The sequence below is a fragment of the Diabrotica undecimpunctata genome, chromosome 9, assembly GCF_040954645.1.
Source record: "Diabrotica undecimpunctata isolate CICGRU chromosome 9, icDiaUnde3, whole genome shotgun sequence".
Classification (NCBI taxonomy): Eukaryota; Metazoa; Arthropoda; class Insecta; order Coleoptera; family Chrysomelidae; genus Diabrotica; species Diabrotica undecimpunctata.
The window spans coordinates 82905138-82925035 of record NC_092811.1 but is presented as its reverse complement, the minus strand read 5'-3'; the positions used below and the strand labels follow the sequence as shown (position 1 = coordinate 82925035).

At 36.2% G+C, this 19898-nt stretch overlaps 1 protein-coding gene across 1 annotated transcript; it reads right to left on the bottom strand.

Annotated features, from left to right (window-relative positions):
- Positions 1-6981: 6981 nt before the first annotated feature.
- On the bottom strand, positions 6982-15099 carry LOC140451196 (uncharacterized). The gene is made up of 2 exons (XM_072544931.1): positions 14347-15099; positions 6982-7467 (listed from the first exon to the last, which is right to left on the bottom strand). The coding sequence occupies exons 1-2, from the start codon at positions 15097-15099 to the stop codon at positions 6982-6984; spliced, it is 1239 nt and encodes a 412-aa protein (XP_072401032.1).
- Positions 15100-19898: the final 4799 nt, after the last annotated feature.

The window sequence follows — 19898 nt, the reverse complement described above, 5'->3', positions numbered from 1 at the left end:
GAAACATTTCTGCATTTTGATTTTTTTTTCTCCGCATCTATCGCAAATTTCTAAATTACGAAATTAGTTATAAAAAGCGTATCCTATTGTGTTTCCATATATATCATTATATTTTGTCTATATAATGTCATTAATAAGATATTAAATAAAAACTTGAACTTATCAAGTTGTTTCAATTGTCCCCGTGGCAGGGACGAATGAAACAGATACCTGGGACAATTGAAACAGCACTAAGACATAGAAAAATAGTGTTTATTCTAGTGAAAAACATACAATATAAAATATTTTTTATTCTGAAAGGCAATTGTGGCATACGTATAGTTCTTCTTGGCGAGTACACTCTTCATGGGACCAATGACGACACTCAGTGCACTGCACCCATTTCTCTCCAGGGCGACTACTACGATATGCTTCCAAGCAAACCAGACAATAGCAATCATCCTTTTCGTCGCTATCACTCTGTTGATGATTGTTCTGGCATTGTTTGGTTTTCTTGTATTTTCTAAAATTTGTATTTGATTCGTCGTTTAACTCAGTCACTTTTTTCTTAACCTGTTTTTTCTTTTTTGCGTCATATTCCTCTTGGATAGCATTTTTCTCCGGCGTATCTGTATAAACTGCAGACTTCCTCACTTTTCGTTTGCCAATTGTTTTTCTAGGGAGCGCCTTCGGCAACGGTCTAACTGCTTCTGGTGAAAATACAACCTGCGATGCTTGAGCAATGCAAGTGCTTGGAGACGCTGCCGGTGTGTGATTTTGTGGTGATGTTTGCAAGATATCAGCTCTCTTAGTATGTAGAGGATCTTCACTAGGTGCTTCTTGAAGAACGTCAGTGGCATATGGTTTCGTGTTATTAAGAGCTGGTCTATCCGTGACATATGAAGGTGCAAAATCTAGTTCCGTAAATATGTCTCTGTTAAAGGGATATATGCCTGTGCAAGCAAATCCAACTATAATATTTGATTGCATGAGGGCCAACGGTAGAGATAATTTAGCTATGCTGGGTATGTCGTAAATTGTCATCGTTTTTCCTGGATTATTTCTCATCCAAGAATCGCAACTTGAATTGAAAGCCTTTTTGAAGGGACCGTAGATAGAACGATCCAGAGGTTGCAACTTATGCGAACAGTGCGGGGGAAATGACAAGACGACAATGCCATTTGTTTTACAGAAATCCAAGCAGCGTATACTTATGTGCGACTGGTGGTTATCAAGTAAAATCAATACTTTATTTTCGGTTAAAGCGTTAGTATGCTTTTGAAAATGATTAAGGTATACCAAGAACTCTTCCTCTTGCATCCACCCGCTCGCGTTTCCCGCTCCAATACACCCCACTGGACCGTCACGGACTAAGTGATCCTTGTATCTTTTTCGTGGAAAAATAAAAATGGGCGGTATACTGTTACCGATAGCATTGACGGCTAAAGCTATGGTCACCAATGTTCCCCTCTCTCCGGATGTAAGTGCTCCCACCTGTCTTGTCCCCTTTTCGGCAACAACTTTACTAGGTTTTTGAACCGTCGTTACCTCCGTTTCATCAATATTATATATATATTTTGGTTCAAATTTGTACTTATCCATTACATTAGCCAGGTTATCATAAAAAAGTTTTACGTTCGTTACATTGAAACTGGTTGCTCTGGAAAGACTTGTGGCTTGAGCGCAGCGGATTGAAAGTTCTGGATTGCTTTTCATAAATCCAGAGAACTAATCTTCTTCTGCCATAGCATTTTGTCTCCAGGTATCAGGCATGTTCAACGAATATTTCACGGCCAATTGAAAGGCCAATTTCCGAATTTCTTTAGGCTGTAACCCGTAAAATATATGTGCCGCTTTGATTATGTATCCAGCAATGCTTTTTTCCTGGTCTATGTCAAATACTCGTCTCACGCAATGATAACCCATTGTGATTGGAGTAACGAATCCTTGCTCAATTGCTTTTTTCTTTTTTTTTTGATAAATCTACTTAATGACACGTAGTGTAGATCAAATTAAGCTGCAGCTGATCTTATGGACGAGTTATTTTCAGTAACCTCTTTATAGGCTTCTTCATAAACCAAAACGGGTTTTAAACCCCTTTCCGTTTTTCTCACTCGTACTCGTGGCATCCTAAAACAAACCAAACAGTTAATAGGGCTCGTGTACAAACTACGTTGACAATTTTTCCAAATTTTTTCTACAATTTAATCTACGTTATCTCACATGAATTTGAGGGGGGTATATAATAACGTCCCTAAAGTGTTAACCACTGGATACTCTACTACAACGTACAATAATAAATAACATAAAAGACTACTCTGGGGACAATTGAAACATGTTTAATCGTCTCGTATACTATTTGTTTCAATCGTCCCCACGAGACATTGTTTCGTAAACACTTAAATATCTTTTCACTCTAGGACAATAGTAATAATTTAAACTGGCCTCCCTAAAGAAGAAATGCCAATTTAACTACAAAAATAGCCAAAGCTGCATACTTACGTTCCGATATCTTGCGTCACCTTTTGTTGTTCAGTGCAAAAGTTTACTTCGGTAGCGGTAAATCACGCTAACGAGAATGTACACATGTAATGCAAACGACAATCAATGGCTGACTGATAGAGACACCGGGCTCCTAGAGGCGCTGCGTTTGCTACAAGTGCGCGCGGTGTTAATCACGGAATACTACCAATATGGCGGCTGTTTCAATTGTACCCTGTTTCAATTGTCCTCGGTCTACCCTACATGTGTTTATTTGGAATGCAGTGAGGTACGATTATCGAGGGAATTGGAAAACGAAAAGGTACCGACCTTTTTTTTAAAAAAAGGATTTATTTTTTATATTCCGACAATTAAAATGAACGAAATTTTAGATAATTTTAACAGTTACTATTCAAAACTAAAGTTTACTATAGAAATTGAACAAAATTGTAAAATAAATTTTCTGGAAATTTCATCATCTATTCTCCCATAAGAAGTCTGTGATTATGTCTTATATAAAAATAAATAATAAATCTATAAAACTAACAGATCCAGAATACAGACTAACTACAACAAAGAAAAAAAAACTGCCCTTCAAAATAATGCACATCCCGAACATATAATCGAAATCAAGACTTAATAAATTTTACAGCAATACAAATAACAATAAACCCAACAGTATTAAACTACTTATACAACTCTTCCATATATAAAAGGTTTATCCGAACAATTAACAAATCTTTTAGCCAAACATAACATAACAGTGGCCCACAAAGGCAACAACATTTTAAATAAATATTTTACTAAACTAAAAACACAAACTCCAAAACTCAAAAAATCACATGTTGTTTACGAGATACCATGTATTAACTGTGAAGGTGTCTATATCGGGTAAACCAGTCAATTGCTTCAATCCAGAATTCGTTCCCACAAATATGACAAGAACAACGTCAATGCGCTCACAAAACATGAACATGAAAAGAAGCATAAATTTGACTTCGAAAATATCAAAATTTTAAAAATCGAACAAAATAAAAAGAAGAGGGAGATATAGGAATCAATAGAAATAAAAAGAAATACCAACGCAATCAATGACAAAAAAGATACACAAAACCTATATAAAATATACTCCAATCTGATTTAAGTAATAATAATAAATATAACACCATAAAAAACTCTTAAAGTCTTAACATATCTCCACTTTACCTTTTTCGAAAATTATACACTAATGACAGTAAACCATGAGATATCAGATATCAATTTTTACTTGTCAAATCATTAATGTCAATGTCCCGGTTTACGTTTTGGTAAGTTTTATATATTTTACAATAACTGTTTGTTCTTAATATTGTACATTTTAGAATCTTGACAAAGGGAAGGGTTTCGAAAATATCAACGATACGCCCATATAAAAATAGTTATACACTAATGACAGTAAACCATGAGATATCAGATATCAATTTTTACTCGTCAAATCATTAATGTCAGTGTCCCAGTTTAAGTTTTGGTAAGTTTTATATATTTTACAATAACTGTTTGTCCTTAATATTGTAAATACATTTTAGAATCTTGACAAAGGCAAGGGTTTCCTGCCGAAACATTGATTTCTATTTGAACCTAAATCCAAGAAATACTAAATTCATATATTATATATATATATATATATATATATATATATATATATATATATATATATATATATATATGAAAGGATAAAAAACGATTTTATTAAATTGTATTTCGTTTATGGTCATCAAAGTAGATGGCACCTTTTGTAGCTAAGACTTAAGGGGGAAAATAAGCAGAAACATTCGCTGACCATTATGTGCGTAAATTTGTATCTACCTGAGTCGCTGACGAAGCATGGTTATGCAGAAATATCCGGGCTTTTGACGAATTGTGCTCTTACGCCATATACAGTGCTAACCAAAAGTCCACTACTCTCGTCGTATCTTTTAAATGGTTATACTTTTATAATAGTAAAATTTGGAAGGAGAAAATAAACGGACGTAGTCTTGTCAATTAGTCATAGTAGATGACGTAATAGTGATAGATGACGGTACATAGTCAACGTAACCAGTGGGGTGTCAAGGGGTCCGGATACCTCTAGAAATATTATCAAATATTTATTTTAAAATTTAACTTATACGTAAATATTATTAAATTAGATAATTTTATTTTAACACCTAATTTGATTTTTCTGAAGATTAATGTGAAGATGCAAATCGAATAATATTTGTTCTATTTACAAAACCTTTTATTAGGAAGAAATTCCTCTTACAATAGTTTATATAGTGACTGTGGTCGGTCACTTTCTCAATCTGGTCGGCCACGAAAGCTCGAGAACAGCTAGTGTGTTATCTTCAGCGATAGAAAAAAGTAGTTTCTTATTTCCCTCTTGGTTTTTGGAAAGATATTATACATTACGCTTTCATTATCTACATTTCTTTAAAGTTTTACAAGTTCTTACGATTTCGTTAGTGCTATTAAATGTACCAAAGATATTAGGTATCTTCATTCTAGAGATTAAAAAAAAATCCAAAAATGTATTTGAAGAACTCTTTATTGATGCTTCTAAACTATCTAAAGATATTTCTGGTACTGAGCTTTAAATTCCAATGATTAATAAGAGACAGACTTGTAGAGATAATTAATGTGATACAATCATCCAACAACTTTAATAGAAGAATATTTTAGAGCATCAACGTTCATTCCATGCTTAGAAAATATAATTTCTAGTTTAAAAGAAAGATTTAAGTATCAATAATGAAGACATTTTAACTGTATTTCAAATACTTCTTTCTGGTATTGTATCTCCTGATAAAGCTAACCCGTTGAAATGATAAAGCAAAACCTAGGATATAAGGTTTTAATCAACATAAATTGTACACATAATGTTACAAAAACAATAGAAATTAATATGGCAGTGACAGTGACTTCTGTCAAACACTGACAGCTTAAAGTTGTCTACAATATTCTTAGTCTACAGCCAAAGCAATATCACATCATTCTCCCACACTATAATCTTCCAAATACCGTGGTAAATGACGAATTCGTTCAGATCTTCTAGGTAGTGCTGAAGGAGGCGATAAGCTCTATTCAGAACTCATTGGAGGTTCTTCAAGAAGTAATGAATCCGGTGGAGGGGGAGACGTAGATGTATCTGCCAGGGGCTCCATGTTTTGCGTGGTTGTATTGGATGAGGAATCATTAAGACTCGAATGTAACTCATGTGGGTCTGCTACGAACACTGATTCTTGACCTGCTATATCTATTCTTTCCCCTTCACCTCGTCCAGACGGAGCCAGATGACGATTAGACACTGTGGTCTCCCGTCCGTCTTTCAGTTTAACAAAAGAGTATTCAGGATTTGCCTCTATTACCTTCACTTCCTCTACGATAGGCTGGTACTTGTTCTTCCGATTGAACCTTTTCATCAAGACATGCCCAGATTCTGCTAGCCATGACGGTATTGTATTCCCATTTGGAGATTGACGTGTGTGCACGAACAACCTTTCATGAGGCCTACAGTTAGTTGCGGTACACAACAGTAAACGAATGGAATGCAGCACGACAGGTAGGTATTGTTCCCAAGTCTCAATAGGTGCTTCATGTGATTCACAGGCCAGTTGAATAGCTTTCCAGACAGTAGAATTCAACTTCTCCACTTGACCATTTCCTTTAGGATTATAAGCAGTAGTTCTACTTGTTGCGATTCCTCTGGAGTTGAGAAACTCTTTGACTTCAGCTGATAGAAATTGAGTCCCTCTATCCAAATGAATGTATGCAGGCATTCCAAACATCATGAATAGGTTATTTAAATTCTTGATTACTGTTTTGGCACTCATGTCACTGCATGAGAAAGCAAATGGGAATCTGGAATACTCATCTGTTACAGTAAGAATATAACGATTATTGGTATTCGAAGGCACTTATCCTCAAGTCAATACTAAGGCGTTCGAAGGGAGATAAGGCTTTGGAAAAAGCCCCTCATTCTTAAAGTACCTCGGCTTAATTTTAGCACATACCACATGGTCACGAGTCATAGTCTTGACTTCATTGAGAGAGAAAGACAAATTCTTTGATTTTATCCAATGAAACATACGTGTTACCCCTGGATGACACAGTGCAGTGTGAAGTGACTTGAGTTTTGATGCACCTGCCGCCGTGGTAGTAGCACAAGAGCAGATGCGCGATAAAGCATCCGCTGCTCGGTTGTCTTTTCCTGGTCGATACACAATGTCATATTTATAAGGTGCCAATTAAAGTCGCCATCTTTGTATTTTCTCATTTTTAATCTTGCTGGAATGCTTTGTATTGAACATAAATGTTACAGACTTTTGATCAGTAATGATTGTGAAAGGCTCTACTATAAGAAAATGGGGCCAGTTCTTTAAAGATTCAACAATAGCGTATGGTTCTTTCTCCACAGCAGAATGGTTCCGCTCACTAGAGTTAAGTGATCTTGAAAAGAAAGTAACGGTTTTTCTGAAGCTATTTTCTTGTGGCATTTTAAATTAATTAGTATTTAAATGGGAATAAGAAAGTAACGGGTCTGGAATCCTGACTCAAGGTAGCAGCAATTGAGTGTTCTGAAGCATCAGTTTCAACAACAAATGGCATATTTTCGTTGATAGCGTGAATAGATGACTTTGCAACTATAGATTTCAGATTTTCAAAATAAGATAAAGCATCTTCGTTCAATGGAAAATTGTTGACATGAGCTAATGTGTGGACCCTTTCGGAAAATTTAGGAATCCATTTTGAATATTGGGCAAACATAATTAATACCCTTCTGAGGGATACAGTGTCATTCGGTGGAGGCATTTTTAATAAGGGTTGTAGTCTGCTAGCATCGGGCTTTATGACATGGTTTGGTCCTATAGTATAACCAAGTAAGTTTATTACTGTTTGATTGAATTTGCTCTTGGTTTTGTTTAGTGTCAAGCCATATTTGTCTGTGGCCTTCAGAAAGTTTTCAAGATTTTTGCCATGTTCTACATTCGTCTTACCACAAACAGTTATGTCATCAAGGTAGGCATATATCCCTTCAAGGTTTATCGTGCGTATGAGTCAGTCGATTGTTCTTTGGAAACTGGCTACACCATTGGTAACACCAAACGGAATGCGAAAAAATTGGTACAGTTTCCCAGCGGCTTCAAAAGCTGTGTACATCTTTTCATGTGGAAGCATTGGAACCTGATGGTATGCACTTTGGAAATCTATTGCACTAAAGACAGTGAATTATGATACATTGGACACCATTTCCTCGATATTTGGCAGTGGATAGGCATCAAGTTGAGTGAATCGATTAATTGTTTGAGAATAATCAATGACAAGCCGCTTTTTGTGAGTTTCATTTTTGGAGATAAGCACTTGCGCTCTCCAAGAGGACTGACTTTCTTCAATAATGCTGTGACGTCCTCTCGTGGGAGTCACTATCCGGGTAGCTTTTAGACAGTCAGAGACAGAGTTCAAAATAAAAATAAAACTTTATTGTCTTCCTTAAATTAAATTGACAAAAATCTTACGTACATATTTACAATTTGGTTTAGTCTTCTCAGTACCTGGCCTATTTATTCAAATTAAGCTTGACCTTGTCATATGGAACTAGTCTTATCGGCAAGCGAGTGTGTATCTGAAATTTTACGGTAACGTTGTATCGATTTAATAACAGCGGACGATAGGTACAAAGGAAGGAAAGGAACTCAACACGTCCCTTAAGTGATTCGGGTTAATAGGACACTCCTCGACAGTCTCAACACGACTGCTTCAGAGTACGGGTAGTGAAAAGCTCAACACGCTTTTCGGATAGCGGCGGTATGGGAGACGGAACAACTTGTGAACTCAACACGTCCACAAGCCGGGGTAGGGAAGAAGAGAACCTTCAGTCAACACCTGTCGATTCTGCTCTATGAGGAAATGTTGCGGTTTATATAGCGGAGCTGTGTAATTAGTTTTGCCCTTTCTACTGTCGATACACTCCTACTTCATGGGTTGGTTCGCGCGCACGCTGGTTTAACGGTGATGGCTTTGACTCATCGTTACACCCCCTCTTCCTGGGAAAAAAAAATTTTGGAACAAAATTTTTTTTTATTTTTATTCCTTGCCAGGTACTTGGTTACCTTAAAAAAAAAAATTTACAATACATCGAAATAAAAAATGACCGCCCTAAAAAAAATATAAATATCGTCTTCTTAAACAAAAAATCGTCTTCCTCTCTCTTAAAAAAAAAACGTCTTCCTTCGTGGGGCTTCAATTATTGGTTTTTATCCTCAGCACCTGGTTCGGGAGTCTCAGTCTGTATTTTTTTCCTTTATGCTGTGGCGGAATTAGTGAGAGCAGCGGGATTGATACTGGAATTGACTGGACTTTCTGAATTTTTGTGATGCCCATGGTTGGTTCATCAAAAAGGTTTTTAAATTTGGAAATAGCCTTTATCAGGGGCTCGTAGCCTTTGCCCGGGGTGTTAGGTTTTGGTGTGTTCCCCAATGGTGATATTAATTCTGGAACGGTGTATGGTGGCGGCGTAACTGTGCCGTCCATTTCTATGTCACTGTAATATATTTCTAACGTGTCTGACATTGTATTTGAAGGTTACTGGTAAACTGTATTAAAATATACTGTCACTACTTGGTGTTGACTGTAAGTGCTTGGACTGATTAAGGAGTAGGGAAATCGGTAAATGCGGGTTTTAGGTCTTTGATATGAGCTGTTATTGTACGGTTTTTATCGTCGTGTTTTAATTTAAATATTACATTAGAACACACTTTTGTTATAGTATATGGGCCTGAAAATTTCGGTGCTAATTTGGCGTTAAAATTTTTGGCGGCATTTGAGAGTTGATATTCCCTTTTCATGACTTTGTCGTTTATTGTGGGTTTCCACTCTCTTCGTCGTAAGTTGTAGTAATGGCTTTGAGTTGTAAAAGCTTTTGCCAGGTTTGTACGCACCAGTTCGAATGTTTCTCGTAGTTTATGCCATTTTATGTTTTGATCGGTATGTTGTGTGTCGTTTGGGGTGTTTACGACTTTACTTGGAATTTCTAGTTCGTGTCCAAAGTTCAGGAAGGCTGGGGAGAAACCCGTTGAATCGTGTTTAGCTGTATTATATGCGAATAGTAGTTCTGGAAGGCTCGTGTCCCATTTCTTATGGTTATTATCGCAGAACTGAGCTATCATTGTTTTGATTACTCTGTTTGTTCTTTCTACTGGATTATTCTGGGGTGAATATGGCGGAATGTTTCTTTTAGAAATCTGGAATTCGTCTAGCAACTTTCGTACTTCCCTGTTATCGTATGTTCTTGCGTTGTCTGATATTAGCTCTTTGGGTGATCCGAATCTCATAATGATTTTATCTTTTAAGTTCTGACAGACTGATTTTGCCGTTGCTGTTCTGATCGGTATGGCTTCGACCCATTTTGAAAAGGTGTCCTGGAATGTCATTATATATTTGTTTCCTTTGCTGGATGTTGGAAGGGGTCCTATGATGTCGGTTGAAACGGTGTGCCATGGATGTGGCGGAATTTGTGTAGATTGCATGCGGCCTGGAGTTAAGCTTTGTTGCGGCTTAAATTGCTGACAGTTTTTGCAGTTCCTGACGAACTTTGCGGCGTCTTTAAACATCCCTGGCCAGTAGTATTTTCTAGCTAGGCGGGTTATTGTTTTGGCTATTCCTAGATGTCCTGCGGTCGGTTGCTCGTGGTTTTCTGCCAGGAGTTGTTGTCTCTTGTGGTTTGGGATGCATAGTTTCCAGGGGTTGGATACCTCTGTCTCTTTTAAATCGTATTTGTCCCAGAAGTGTCGATAGAGAAGTCCATCTTTGATAGAGTAGTCTGGAAATAGTTGCGGATTTGTCTGGATTTTATTTAAAGCTTTATTGTACCATTCGTCGGGTTCTACATCTTCTACTTTTATTATGCAAACCAGATCTACTGGTTCTCTAGAGAGCGCGTCGGCCAGGACGTTCTGGGAGCCCTTTCTGTAAATGACATCGAAGTCAAATTGTTGCAGCAGCATTGCCCATCTAGCTATTCTACCTGTAGGGTTTTCCATTGTTTGTAAGTATCGTAGACTTTGATGATCTGTGATAATTGAAAATGGGTATCCTTCGATGTAGGGTTTCATCTTTTCTATACCGAAGATGATCGCTAGTAGTTCTTTTTCTGTAACGCTGTAATTTTTTTCGGCATTTGTTAGGGTTCGACTTGCGTAAGCGATGACTTGTTCCTGTCCTTCGTCGTTTGTTTGTACTAAAGCTACTCCTAAACCGTGGTTCGAAGCGTCAGATTGTAAAAAAAATCTTTTCTGGAAGTCCGGGCAGATCAGTATTGGAGCTTGTGTCAGTAGTAATTTTATTTTGTTAAATGCTTCCTCTTGGTCTCTGTCCCAAGTCCAATGTTGTTTTTTCTTTAGTAGCTTTGTTAAAGGGGCTGTAGTTCGTGAAAAATCTTTTATAAATCTCCTATACCATGAGATGATGCCCAAAAATCGGCGTAGTTGTTTAACGGTTTTTGGCGCGGGATATTCGACTATAGCTTTTGTCTTGTTGTCGTCCACTTTTATTCCCGTTTTGTTTACTACATGGCCTAAATAATTTATCTCTTCTTTGCAGAATTTACATTTGTCTATATTAATTCGTAGTTTGGCCTGCTGTAGTCTGTGAAGTACTTCTTTTAAGTTTTCCATATGTTTCTCGAACGTTTTCCCCAGTACTATTATGTCGTCTAAATAGGCGAATGCATGTGGTTCCATTTCTGGGCCGATTATTGTATCTAGTAATCGTTGAAAAGTAGCGGAGGCGGCGTGTAATCCGAATGGAAGTACTTTGAACTGGAATAGTCCTTTTCCTGGTGCTATGAAAGCGGTCAAGGGTTTGCTTGCTTCGGAAAGTGGTACTTGCCAATATCCATTTTTTAGATCTAACGTGGTAAAATATTTTGCAGATTTTAACTTTTCTAGGATATGATTGATGTACGGTAATGGGTAGGCATCTTTTTCTGAGATGTCGTTGATTTTCCTAAAATCGATGCAAAATCTGTATCTGTTGTTATCCTTCTTTTTTACTAGGACGATGGGGGAACTGTACGGGCTATTAGATTTTTCTATCACGTTCTCTTCTAGCATCTTATCTATCTCATCGTTTATGATCTTCTGCATTGCCGGGTTTCGCGGCCTGTATCTTTGTTTGATCGGTGTATTATGTTTGAGTTTTATTGTATGTTCGGTTAGATGTGTTGTTCCTTTAATTTGTTTAAATTTCTCCAATTCTGTTAGTAACAATTCCTGTAATTGTTTTTTTTTTGGTATTGTTTAGTGTAGTACTGATGTCGAGCTGCTCTCGTATCGGACTGTTCGTGAATTCCGGTATGTATGACGGAATATCTTCGGTCTGGTCGTCGGCCGCGGTATCGGTCGGTAGTTCGGTATATCTTCGGTCTGGTTGTCGACCGCGGTATCGGTCGGTAGTCGGTATATTTTCGGTCTGGTCTTCGACCGCGGTATCGGTCGGTAGTCGGTAGGTCGTTTTGTTATATATTTTGCTTCTCTGTTGGAGCGGATATCTTGCGGTTGGTGTTTCGTTGACCCTGGAATTGGTCGGTATTCGGTTATTGTCTGCATTGTACGATCTGGATCCGTGTTCTGTACTGGTTGGGTATTGTTCTCTCCTTCTTACGCGATTTCTATTTAAGATGTTTGATAAATCAAGGCCCCATCTTGTTATTTCATGCATTCCCAGTACTACTTCTGAAGCTAGGTTTGGTAAAAAATGTAGCTTGGCTTTTCTCCAAACGTTGTCTATGGAACATTTTGCTGTAAAACAGATTTCTATGTTGCTGGTTTTTCCATCTGCCAGCGTGATCTTTAAAGCTTTTCTGTCGCTTTTTGTTCCACATTGTTCCAATATTTTTTTACCTTTTTGTCCTATAAACGAATTTTGGGCTCCTGTGTCTATTAGTGCTCTTAACTTTTTACCGTTGCTGAACGTTATCGTTGATCTGTATAGTGTGCGTAGCTGGAGGTTGTTAGGGAGGACTCTAAATGCTGACTGGGTTGCCTCCTTCTTGTCCAGTCCTGTTGGAGTTTTCCGGTCGGCTTCTACATTGGCAGTTATTGGAAGTTGTTCCTCGGGTTCCGCAATGGCTGCAGAAGAGTACAGCGATAGCTCTGCAGTTTCTTCTATTGTGGCCTCTGCGGCCGCATCTCCAACAACAAGTCTGTCTGTCGAAATTCTGTATTTTGTTATTACGACTATTTGCCTGTGTCCAGTCACACCTTGTATTGTTTCTGTTATATATTTCTTTTTGGACCATATCATATTCTTCCGCTAGTCTGATGATGTCCTGTGTTGACGATACGTCTTGCCTCTTTATATACAACTTGTAGTTCGGGTTCATATTGGTGTATATCCTGTTTAGTTCTTCTTGGTAATTGAATTCACCATGTCTTCTGATCATTGTTTGAATATCAATGATGTAGTCTTTTACACCTTCGTTGTTTCGTTGGAGACGGTTCCGGATTTGAGCTTCCAGAGATTGCGTGAGAACGGAGGAAACGAAGAAATTGCGGAAATCTTGTTCGAAGTCTTTTAATTCGTTCCAATATTTATTATTGTTTCTGTACCATAGTAATGCTTTCCCGTTTAATGTTCCTGGTAGAGCTTGTAAAACGTGGGTGTCTTGTAGGCCGTAAGCTGTCTGGAGTTCTTTCAACCGTTCTATGAATTCTATTGGGTCTCTTGAACCGTCAAAGTGTAACCCCCATTTGCGTACTATTTCCATCTTTCTTTGTCTGTCTTCCATCTGGTTTTCTTCTATTTCCTCTGCCTTGATGATCGCAACTAATCTCGCTCTTAGCTCGCTGAAATTCCCTTCCGTCGGCTGTTCTCTGTTTGTTAATTCGGCTATAAGTTCGTCTTTCTTTAATAGGTACACCCAACTAATCTTCGACGTTTCCGGAGCGTCTGTCATTTTTGAACTGTGAATCACCCTGTCTTTGATTAAAATTTGAAATGTAGTACTGTCTCATGAAAATAAAATTCGGAATTCGGTCGGTATTATTGTTTAAAACGTATTTTTCTGCTCGGGTGCCATTTGTGACGTCCTCTCGTGGGAGTCACTATCCGGGTAGCTTTTAGACAGTCAGAGACAGAGTTCAAAATAAAAATAAAACTTTATTGTCTTCCTTAAATTAAATTGACAAAAATCTTACGTACATATTTACAATTTGGTTTAGTCTTCTCAGTACCTGGCCTATTTATTCAAATTAAGCTTGACCTTGTCATATGGAACTAGTCTTATCGGCAAGCGAGTGTGTATCTGAAATTTTACGGTAACGTTGTATCGATTTAATAACAGCGGACGATAGGCACAAAGGAAGGAAAGGAACTCAACACGTCCCTTAAGTGATTCGGGTTAATAGGACACTCCTCGACAGTCTCAACACGACTGCTTCAGAGTACGGGTAGTGAAAAGCTCAACACGCTTTTCGGATAGCGGCGGTATGGGAGACGGAACAACTTGTGAACTCAACACGTCCACAAGCCGGGGTAGGGAAGAAGAGAACCTTCAGTCAACACCTGTCGATTCTGCTCTATGAGGAAATGTTGCGGTTTATATAGCGGAGCTGTGTAATTAGTTTTGCCCTTTCTACTGTCGATACACTCCTACTTCATGGGTTGGTTCGCGCGCACGCTGGTTTAACGGTGATGGCTTTGACTCATCGTTACAATGCCATCATTTAAAAGCTTCTTTACCTCATTTTTAACAAAAATCATCTGATATTCAGAACTATGCCTGCGCGATTTGACTGCGATAGGTTTACAATTTGAAATCAGGTTACAAAATAAAGGAACTGCAGGTACTGAGGTTTCAACTGCACTACATACCTTGAATACTTTTTTAGGTACTCTAAATTCAAACTCTAGACTTGAGTGGTTAGATAGAACATCATGACCAATTATAATATTAGCACAGAGATTTTTAACTATTAGTAAATTAATGTTGTCATAGGAGTGGTCACCAATTTTAATATTTTGAGTAGTCACACCTTTAAATTCAGAGGTGTGTGATAATGAGGCCATAGAAACAGTCTGAGTACAAGGCTTCCTAGGGAGTTTGCACAAGTTAGCAAAGTCTTCATTAATAAAACTGACAGAGCTACCAGTATCTATAAGGGCATCAGCATGAAGGCCTTTTATAAATGCAGGCACTATGGTTTTTTTCAATGAAGCAGGAGTAGCAGCAATAATGCAGGCTGTGCAGTTATTATAGCCTTCAAATACGTTGGCAGATGCACTAGTGCTCTTGGAGCGGCAAACCTTTGCAAAGTATCCCTTTTTATTACAGGATTTGCAGATGAATTCCCGAGCAGGACAGTTTTTCCTTGAATGTTTGTGTCCTGACCTAGAAGAGTTAGTAGAGTTGGTAGCAGCTGTCACAGTGACACATTCAGAATTTGTTGGAGAGCTCTGTGACTCAAATTGATAGTTACCAGGTAGCGCACTAAGTGTCGAATGTTGATTTAAATAAACCTGAGAGTTGAGTTCTGCCATTTCCATTGAAAAAGCTATATTGTAAGTTTCTTCTAAAGTTAGTGTTAAACTCTCTAACAATCTCGATGGTATCTTTGTGGATGTCATTCCAGCGATAAAAGCTCCACGGATTGTATCATTTTTATTAGTATCAGCATCTACAGCAGTAAAATTGCAGTCTTTTGCTAACTATTTTAAAGATTGCATGTAAGAATCGATAGACTCATGTGTCTGTTGTCCTCTAGTGGTTAGTATGTGACGAGCATGAATAGTATTGTTTGGTTTGATGTATATTTTGTCAAGAGTTTGAATGGATTCGTTGTAAGTGTTACAATCGCTTATATATGTATATGCTCGTGGCGAAATATAATTTATTAACAGTTGTAGCTTAGTATCATTAATATCTAGGGGTGGTACAGCAGCACCATCAGCAGAAACAGCGGAAGTGACAATATGGGCAGCTAAAAAGTTCATAAAAGTTCTTTTCCAATGGTCCCATTTCTTTGCTGTTGATTTCACAGATGGATCGCCGTCGAACCTCTTGTGTCTTAGATACTTCTCCATTTATGTTGATTAAATTGAAATGATAAAGCAAAACCTAGGATATAAGGTTTTAATCAACATAAATTGTACACATAATGTTAACAAAAACAATAGAAATTAATATGGCAGTGACAGTGACTTCTGTCAAATACTGACAGCTTAAAGTTGCCTACAATATTCGAAGTCTACAGCAAAAGCAATATCACATCACCCGTTAACAAAGCTATCTCCATATTTTGAAGATAAATGTTGTCTGGCAGAACTGATAGGAGAATATTTAATATGCTGTAAAAGAATAGCAACTTTAAATACTAATAGAGAAGTTTCGAGTTTTATGATAAAAGGTTTTTCACAAACATCAATAGATTTCTTAGAATTTTTATTACTATTCCTGTCACTATGCGGTCATTTTTAACTATGAAGAGAGTAAATACCATCGCAATCCATTTGAGGAATGGAAATGGTAATGAAAAGGTTACTGGACTTGAAATATTGACGTCAATTCAGTCAATGTTTTAGATATAATGGCAAAAAAGTATAAAAATGAAGTTATAACTAAATTCACTTTTATTATTAGGTATGCTGTTTTTTTAATTAAATTAATAATTATTAGATAATGGCTAAAATACACCCCAGAGTGGGGTTAAACCGCGAATGCATTCTAGATCTTATTTCTTGGGTGGATCAGTCCCTTTTATTTATGTTATCTTCTTGACGATATCTCTCCATTTTTTCCTCTCTCTAGTTTTTCCTCTCCATTCTTTGACTCCTGCCCTTGGGAGGTCTTCTTCAACTTCTTACAGTTACTTTGATCTTGGTCTTTCCCTTTTCTTTCTTCTTTCTGAATTCCATTCTATCACTGCCTTATCTCCTGCTCGCCACCTAACCATATAACTCTGCATTGCTTTATTTTAGTGACGATGTCTTCCTTAAGTTCTTTCTTAATCTCTGCATCTGTTCTGCTTCTATATTCCTTTTGCTCTATTCTCATTGGTCTCAGTATGGTTCTCATAATCTTTCTCTCATCTATTCTTAAGTCTTCTTCATCTTTTTTAACCATTGTCATTGTTTCTCCTGCATATAATAATATTGGCCTAATTATGGTGTTATTCATTAATAATACGTACAAAAATACTGTATCAGGACCATTGTACTGTCATCATTTTTCTGTGCAAGCTTTTTTCTTAATGACAAACTACTCCTCTAAAAAACTGTATAAAATAGTAAGTATTCTTGTTATTAAAAAGTTAATAAAAATAATTATTAGAAAAAATTATTGGTGAATTAATTTTTTAAACGTTTTGTAGAAAAGGGAATAGTGAACTTAAACTAGCGGACACCCCCCAAAATAAAATCCTGACTACTTGGACCTTATGGCAAATAATATTACGTTTAAAAGATATTGACCATACCTATTCATTCATACTAATTTTTAGCGGGTTTAGCTGATTTTGATGAATAAATTAAATAAAATATAAATAAAATAAAAATAAAGTACTAAAATTATAGTTTCGCATTTAATTAATAAAGATTCTAACGTCCGCTTCTGGTTATTTGTCCAAAAAGGTTGACGTTTTTAATTCTCTAGTTGTTTTTACTTTGCTAAATTTTTTCAAAAGTGTTTATACCTCAGAATATTTGGTTTAATTATTGTTTAACGAGACGTTTAAATGTTTACATTGTCGTATTAGTTTTGATAATGACACATTGAATTTATAACTAAGTGCCAACATTTGACCAAGAAACAAATTCAACACCTCATCGTCAAAACAAACACGGCGAGCATGTATAATACACTATCAGTAAATATGATGAATTTCGGTATAAATTCTTTATTCTCTCATCTTATTAAGGTCAAAATTCAAGATCTACATTTAAGACTTTAGGAAGTTACTTTATATAAAAATAATCTGACTGTGTTGACAGGAAAGAAATTTTATTAAGTAACTTAGCTGGTGACTTAGATGGCTTCTTTAGTTGCTGTCCTGGCTTTATTTACACCCCAAGATCTTCTTCAAGAGGCGCCAGACGGTAGGTCCACAAACAAAGGCTGGGGACTCCACAAAATTATCACATTCTCTCGTTAACGATAAATGAATCCATTTGGTACCTGGGGAACTGCACAAAATTATCACATTCTCCTGTTAACGACAAATGAATCCATTTGGTGCCTGGGGAACAGCTTTCCGATCAGTGATTGCTCATTTGCAAGTTAGGACCTCGCCCTTCTTTTCTGAGTGCCAACTAGGATTTACATGTCACATCCAAAAACGGTTAACTAGAAGAATAAATTCTGTCCTATGCTCTAATGTAAGAATTGCGCTTCTGTTGAGTGTGACGTAGGCGTAGGGATTCGTGGTTAACATTTTTTTTTGTTTTTTTTTATAGAATAGTTGTACGTGCTGCTAATTTTTTTGTTGCACTAACGCTTTAATGGGCTTATAAAACTATTTAATTATTATTTATTGTTTCTATATATTACCACATATATAAAAATATATGTGGTAATAAATGTGCCATATTTGGTTGTGACAATAATTTTAAAAGTGTAGAAACTACGAAAATGTCTATTATTTTCAAAGTTTTCCAAAAGGAAATAATTTAGTGTCGAAAGCTGTAAAAGCTGAATGGGTTAATCGATGCAGAAGAGGCGATAATTTGAATACTGATTCTAGGAGAGTATGCTCTGTTCATTTTATAAACAATGACTATGAAAGAGATCTTCAAAATGAATGATTAGTAAAATGTATTAAGCAATAAAATGTCTATAATAATTTTTTAATGTAACTTATTTTATTTTACGCACACATAGACTCGATCAAAATTCTTTAGAAAATTTCTTTTTTCAAATTAGACATGGAGGTGGTCCTGATGAACACCCTAGTTCATTAGCAGCATTCCACAGAATTCGAATGATAGTTCCAGGTTTTTTTTTAATGCTACGGTGAACAGAGTTGAACAAACTGCGGATCAATATATCGGTCCAAAAGTATTTCAAAAAGCTGATCTTAAAATTCCTCAAGAAAAAATACAAGAACCTGATGAATTTAACAGTGATACTTCTTTCTCTTCCCTAGAGTCATCTTGTAATCATTCTGCCACATCATATTGTGTTGTCAATGATTTTCAGGAAACTACAGAAGATGCCTTAGAATACATCGCTGGGTTTTTAGCAAAAAAAAATTTAAACATAGTTTACCTGATTTAGATACTTTAGACCTTTGAAGTCTTATCAAGACTACAGATGAATGGTTCATAAAAATAAAATTATGGAATAAAAATTATGAAAAATATAAATTGATTCGTATAGGAAAATAATGGTGTTGTTGGAAATATTTTAAAAAGGACTTAAAAAAAAGTGTTGCCATATGCTCTTATTAAAACTTTTGTAAACTTAGAACAATAATAATAATAGGTAAAACTGTCTAGTTTTACCTATCTATGCTTGTGAAATAAATAGTTCAGTATTGAATAGTTTTATTTATTAAATGAGTAGCGGATCCACGCTTTTTCATTACATATGTTTATATGTATATAAAATGTTTTTGGATATTTTAATTTGCGTTCTGACGGTTCCGATTAGATAAGTTAAACACGGATTTATAGACTTTATATACCAGACATTTATTTTGATGGTAAACTGACAATTATCAGTAGTAATATCCCTAGGACATTGATAACAGACGAGATAATTTCATGACAATCGAAAGCTCGTTCCTTGATAACAGCACGAAGCCGAAGGCTGAGTGCTGTTACCAAGCAACGAGCTTGAGAAATTTGTCATGAAATTATGAGGCATTTATCAATGTCCGAGGGATATTCGGCGGATAATTTTTCGAAAAAAAATTCTTCTAAGCTTCTATGTTCATTCAACTCATATTCTCGTCCGCAGCAAAATTCAATGAATATTCCCCAAATATATTTGTGACTGTAGGTTGTATTTCTGGGAATTTTTTCTTTGATTAGCACATTTATACTTTGGACATTCTCATTGCCGAAACGTGACATTTTGAAATTTATTTGGATGAAGTTGTCAAACTCGATCGTGTTGTCATAGGGATTGAAAATTGCACTGAATGCAATTATCAGTCTAATGTTGACATGATTGGGTGAAATTGTTCCACATGACATAAAATGATGAAATTTGAATGGTTGTTAGAACAGTCGAAAAATTATCAATTTAATTATAACACTAGCAAATGAATTCATTTTGAAAATAAATTTTATTTGCCACGTAAAACAGATCATTAATAATAATTTTTCTAAAAGTATGAATTTCTTAGATATTCTTTCAAATTGATTATTTGCCATCTATTTACAAAAATATAATGTTAATTTTTCGTTTTAAATTTTTTAATTTAAAA